Source organism: Phragmites australis, chromosome 2 (genome assembly GCF_958298935.1).
Source record: "Phragmites australis chromosome 2, lpPhrAust1.1, whole genome shotgun sequence".
In the NCBI taxonomy this organism is placed as follows: Eukaryota; Viridiplantae; Streptophyta; class Magnoliopsida; order Poales; family Poaceae; genus Phragmites; species Phragmites australis.
Window position 1 is genome coordinate 254,217 of NC_084922.1, and position 6,000 is coordinate 260,216.

At 41.1% G+C, this 6,000-nt stretch overlaps 1 protein-coding gene across 1 annotated transcript; it reads left to right on the top strand.

Annotated features, from left to right (window-relative positions):
• Nucleotides 1-860: 860 nt before the first annotated feature.
• On the top strand, nucleotides 861-5,078 carry LOC133891889 (leucine--tRNA ligase, cytoplasmic-like). The gene is made up of 2 exons (XM_062332595.1): nucleotides 861-988; nucleotides 1,607-5,078. Exon 2 carries the CDS (start codon nucleotides 1,611-1,613, stop codon nucleotides 4,899-4,901), a length of 3,291 nt encoding a protein of 1,096 aa, XP_062188579.1. The 5' UTR covers nucleotides 861-988; nucleotides 1,607-1,610; the 3' UTR covers nucleotides 4,902-5,078.
• Nucleotides 5,079-6,000: the final 922 nt, after the last annotated feature.

The window sequence follows — 6,000 nt, forward strand, 5'->3', positions numbered from 1 at the left end:
TCTGTGAAAAATTGTATTTGTTAAACCAAGTTAAATGCATAGTTTACCTTTGCTAATAAAAATCATGAAACTAATTTTGTTAGTCTTCTTATATGATCTTATATCTTTTAAAAATACATGAACTCATGAATTAGTTATTGTAACATACATGATTGTGTAAATGTGTTGTAACTCACACCTCAAAAAATAGTGAAACCACTTTCATTAGCTTATTTATACTATGATTTACGTAGAAAAAATAATAGTAGACATGAAAAAATTAATTACAGTGCTGTTTCTTAACATATTCACAATGCTTGTGAACTTTGTAAAAATCATAGAGAATTTAATAAAACTCTAAATAAAGTGAAATCAATTTTAAAAATTCTCTTAAAATACGTTTTACACAAGAAAAATATGTGTTTGCATGTTACACTTTTCCTTAACATAAGTTAATAACTGAGCTGCACGCTTTAATTTTTTTCATTTTTTTCAAACTTCCTCCCTATAGAATATGATACAAACGACATTATTTTTGAATTTTTTCCCACAAGGCCTTAGAATTGTGTCTAGTTTTTTTTTAAGATTTGTTTTTGAATTATTTATTTATTTTTTCAAATTTTTAAATTCAAATTTCGGTTACCGTTCGGTTTCTGAAACCGGACCGAACTGAGAAGGTTGATAATCGTGATTTTTAGATGGTTACCGACGCATTTGTGAACCGTGATCGCAACACGGATTATGCATCTCGCTGTACAACATATTCTGGGCCAGGATCGGATTGCTAAATTGGACCCAAAATGAATGGGCCGGGCCTGGTGGATATCCAAGAATAGGCCCAACCCAAGTAAGTAGTCAGCCATCCAGGAATAAACCCTAGCCCCTCCATCCTCCCTCCCTCCACTCGTCTCGTGATCTCGTCATCCCCCTCCGCCGTCGCCTTTGTGCTGGCTCCTAGTCTGCTCACCGGCGCAAGGCTGCGGCTCCCCTGTTTGCACGCGCTCCTCAGGTATGCTAATTCCATTCTATCCCGCCTCCTCCTCGGATCCTCTTTCGCAACCAGATTTCTTCCTCGTGCCGTGCCCGCTGGATCCCAGCCTAGGTTTAGAGTCGGCCGCGAGTTGGGTCAACTGCCTTTGCTTTTTGCCGGATTCTTCTGCCGGCGTCCTAGGTTTTGGGGTTTCTAGGACGGACTGCCCCTCCCCTGCAATCTGGCAGGGTGTTAGTGTCTCGGCGTCCTCTGCCGGCTTGCTTCATGGAATTCTGTAATCTATCTAGACTGTAGAGAGCTATAGTTTATGGACCAGGGGGTCATATGGGTTACATGTGTAGGTAGATTCATTTTTTCTTAATGAAGTTGCAATTAACCCTAGTTTCATCAGTTCAGCAGAAATTTTATCCAGGATGGGTTCGGTTTACACACATTTGTATGTACTTTTCCGCAAACTTTACAAGGCAGCTATTGACCCTGATTCTGATTTGGTGCAAATGTCATGTTATGTATGAAGTTGAGTGCAAATGTCATCTTCTACACGTGACGATATTCTATTTTATGTTCTGAAATGTGTTAAATCAAACCGATTCAAATGACTTGTACCCTGACACCTGCTTTTTATTGATTGGTTAGGAAAATGTCATCAAATCCTGATGGAGGCAAGAGTTTTGCTCGTAGAGACCTGTTGCTCAGGATCCAATCAGAAGCTCAAAATTGTTGGGATGAGAACAGGATTTTCGAGGCTGATTCCGGCAACAACCGTCCGGGCCCTGGTGAAAAGTTCTTTGGCAACTTTCCCTACCCTTACATGAATGGCTTGTTACATTTGGGCCATGCCTTCTCATTGTCCAAGCTTGAGTTCGGTGCTGCATACCACAGACTGCGAGGCTCAAATGTCCTTTTGCCCTTTGGTTTTCATTGTACTGGAATGCCTATCAAGGCCTCAGCAGATAAGCTTGCAAGGGAGATTCAGCAATACGGAAATCCTCCAGTGTTTCCTGCAGCAGAGGATGATGTAAGCTCCGACGTGGCAGATAGCCAGGCTGACCAGGCTGTTGCTGTTGCCCCAGATAAATTTAAGAGCAAGAAATCTAAGGCTGCTTCAAAGGCTGGCGTACAGAAGTTCCAGTGGGAGATCATGAGGGGCTTTGGCCTGTCAGATGAAGAAATTGCTAAATTTCAGGACCCGTATCACTGGTTGACATACTTCCCTCCATTGGCAAAGGAGGACCTCAAGGCTTTTGGCTTGGGCTGTGACTGGAGGCGGTCATTCATCACGACCGACATGAATAAATTCTATGATGCTTTTGTCCGGTGGCAGATGAGAAAACTGAAGGAAATGGGCAAGGTTGTTAAAGATATGAGGTATACGATTTACTCTCCGTTGGATGGCCAACCTTGTGCTGATCATGATCGAGCAACAGGTGAAGGTGTGCAGCCACAGGAATATGTTTTGATCAAAATGGAGGTGATCCCACCATTCCCTCCCAAGTTGAAGACCTTGGAGGGGAAGAAAGTTTTTTTGGCTGCAGCTACATTGAGACCTGAGACAATGTATGGGCAGACAAACTGTTGGGTACTGCCTGATGGAAACTATGGGGCTTTTGAGATCAATGATACTGATGTATTCATCCTGACTGCAAGAGCTGCTCTTAATCTTGCATATCAGAATCTTTCAAGGGTCCCAGAAAAGCCAACATGCTTAGCTGAGATATCTGGAAATGATCTGATTGGTTTGCCATTGAAATCTCCTCTCGCCTTCAATGAGATTATATATGCACTTCCCATGATGACTATCCTAACAGATAAAGGAACTGGCATTGTGACAAGTGTTCCAAGCGATTCACCAGATGATTTCATGGCACTGCAAGATTTAGTCACAAAGCCTGCTTTGAGAGCAAAGTTTGGTGTGAAAGATGAGTGGGTGCTTCCCTTTAAGGTTGTTCCAATAATCAATATCCCTGAATTTGGAGACAAGTCAGCTGAGAAGGTGTGCTTTGATCTTAAGATTAAGAGCCAGAATGACAAGGAGAAGCTCGCTGAAGCGAAAAAGATGACATATTTGAAAGGATTCACTGATGGAATTATGATTGTCGGAGAATTTAATGGCAGAAAAGTCCAAGAAGCGAAGCCACTGATAAAGAACAAGCTTCTGGAAGAAGGCACTGCAGTGTTGTATAGTGAGCCTGAGAAGAAGGTAATGTCGAGATCTGGTGATGAGTGTGTGGTTGCTCTCACAGACCAGTGGTACATAACCTATGGTGAGACTGAATGGAAGCAGAAGGCAGAGAAATGTTTGGAAAATATGAATACATTCTCAGCTGAAACCCGTAATGGTTTTGAGCACACTTTGGGCTGGCTGAATCAGTGGGCCTGTTCACGTTCTTTTGGTCTTGGGACTCGTATTCCGTGGGATGAACAGTTCCTTGTGGAATCTCTTTCAGATTCAACCCTATATATGGCTTATTACACTATTGCACATCTTTTGCAAAATGGCAATATGTACGGAAAGGAAATAGCTTCTATCAGGCCTGAACAGATGACAGATGATGTCTGGGAGTACGTGTTCTGCAATGGTCCAGCACCAGAAAGTGACATCCCTCCTGCCCTGTTGAGCAAAATGAAGCAAGAGTTTGAGTATTGGTATCCCTTTGATATTCGGGTATCTGGTAAGGACCTTATCCAGAACCATCTGACATTCTGCATTTACAACCATACAGCACTTCTACCAGAACATCATTGGCCCCGTGGCTTCCGTTGCAATGGGCATCTTATGCTTAATTCTGAGAAGATGTCCAAGTCGACTGGGAATTTCCGTACTCTCCGGCAGGCCATTGAAGAATTCTCATCAGATGCCACTAGGTTTGCGCTTGCTGATGCTGGTGATGGTATGGATGATGCAAACTTTGTCTTTGAAACCGCAAATGCTGCTATTTTGAGGCTTACAAAGGAAATTGCATGGATGGAAGAGGTGGTAGGTGCTGAATCTTCTCTGCGATCTGGGCCTCCCTCTACTTATGCTGACCATGTTTTTGCAAATGAGATAAACATTGCTGTGAAGGAAACTGAGAAGAGCTACAATGCCTTCATGTTCAGAGATGCCCTAAAATCTGGGTTCTATGACCTCCAGTTGGCTAGAGATGAGTACAGACTCTCTTGTGGAGCGGCAGGCATGAACCGTGATCTATTGTGGTGGTTTATGGAAGTTCAGACGAGGCTTATCACCCCCATTTGTCCACATTACGCTGAGCATGTGTGGCAGAAGATCCTGAGGAAAGAAGGGTTTGCAATAAAAGCTGGCTGGCCAGCTGCAGACACCCCAGATCCTACTCTAAGAATTGCAAACAAGTACTTGCAAGATTCCATAGTTTTAATGAGGAAGCTGCTTCAGAAGCAAGAGTCTGGTTCCAAGAAGCCCAAGAAGGGAGCTACACCTACTCCTCCTACGTCAGAGGGGAATAAGATGAGCATTGGTCTCATATATGTGAATGAGCATTATTATGGCTGGAAAGAGCAATGTTTGAAGGTGCTGCAATCTAAATTTGATAGCCACGCACGGTCCTTTGCACCCGACCAAGAGATTATAGAAGCATTGAAGAATTGTTCGATCGGACAGGAAGCAAACTTCAAACAAGTCCAGAAGCTGTGCATGCCCTTCATTAGGTTCAAGAAAGACGAGGCCAGGGAGGTTGGCCCTCAGGCTTTGGACTTGAGGCTTCCTTTTGGCGAAATGGATGTTCTGGAGGAGAACTTGGAGCTGATAAGAAGGCAGTTGGGCCTTGAGCATGTAGAGGTCTTGTCAGCATCTGATGAAGCTGCTCGTGCTAAAGCTGGCAAGTATATATCTCTGCTGAATCAGAATCCGCCGTCCCCTGGTGAGCCGGTTGCAATCTTCATGAGCAAGCAGGAGTTTGAAGCCCAAAACTAAAGTTGAAGCTTTTGGAGTTTTCGTCATTGATAACAGGAGTGTATTGAGATGTTATTTTCTTTATATATTTTATTCTGGACATGTTACAGTTTGATTAGGTTGGAGCACTATGGTTTGTCGAAAGCAATTTTGCTGTTCCCTGTAAGACACTGGTTGGTAAAGACAGGTTGTGTGAAACCGATGCTGCCTTTTGTTCTGGTATGCAATGCTTGAAGAATCATCTTTAGTTATGGAGCAATATGTTGCAGCGCATGCATGTTAGAGGGTAAGTACTATTATGAATCTGATAACGCACTTTGTGTTGCAACGTGCTAGTACTGTAGCAGCAAGAAGCCGGTCGTTGAGATTTACATCTCACGGACTTTGGTTGCTACAAGCAGTGATCTCAGAGACTCGCGGCTGTAATTTGAGTGAGCCTTCCTGCTTGGAATACAGGAGGGCTTTAATCAAATATGAGTAAATTTTTTAAAACTAAAGATATTTTGATAAAAGTTATCGTAAAACTACAGATTTAAGTAATAATTCTATAAAACTAGATATTTGGTACTAATTTTCAGATATTTTAATAAAATTATCATAAAATTATATATTTAAACAATAGTTCCACAAAATTATAGATTTAATATCGATTTTATTGTAAAACTATAGATACTTTGATAAAATTATTATAAAGATACAAATTTAAGCAATAATTTCATAAACTACAGATTTAATGTTGATTTTATCACAAATTTACATATTCTAGAGGAGTTGTTCCCAGCCATATTACCATTACCATCGGGCCTCGCTTGCAGTTTATGAAACGGACCGCCTGTAGTCTCATAGCCGTTTAAATATGTAGTTTTGGGATAATTTTTCCAAAATATCTGTAATTTTACGATAAAATCGGTACTAACTCTGTAGTTTTGTGAAACTATTGTTTAAATCTGTAGTTTTGTGGTAATTTTATCAAAGTATTTATAGTTCTACGATAAAATTAACATTAAATTTGTAGTTTTATAAAAACTATTTCTTAAATCTGCAGTTTTATGATAATTTTATCAAAGTATCTGTAGTTTTGCGAAATTTACTTATCAAATATTCATCTGGTTCAACTGGA

Excerpts from the sequence above, each read along its gene's own strand:
- LOC133891889 (XM_062332595.1), top strand. The coding sequence starts at position 1,611 with ATGTCATCAAATCCTGATGGAGGCAAGAGTTTTGCTCGTAGAGACCTG.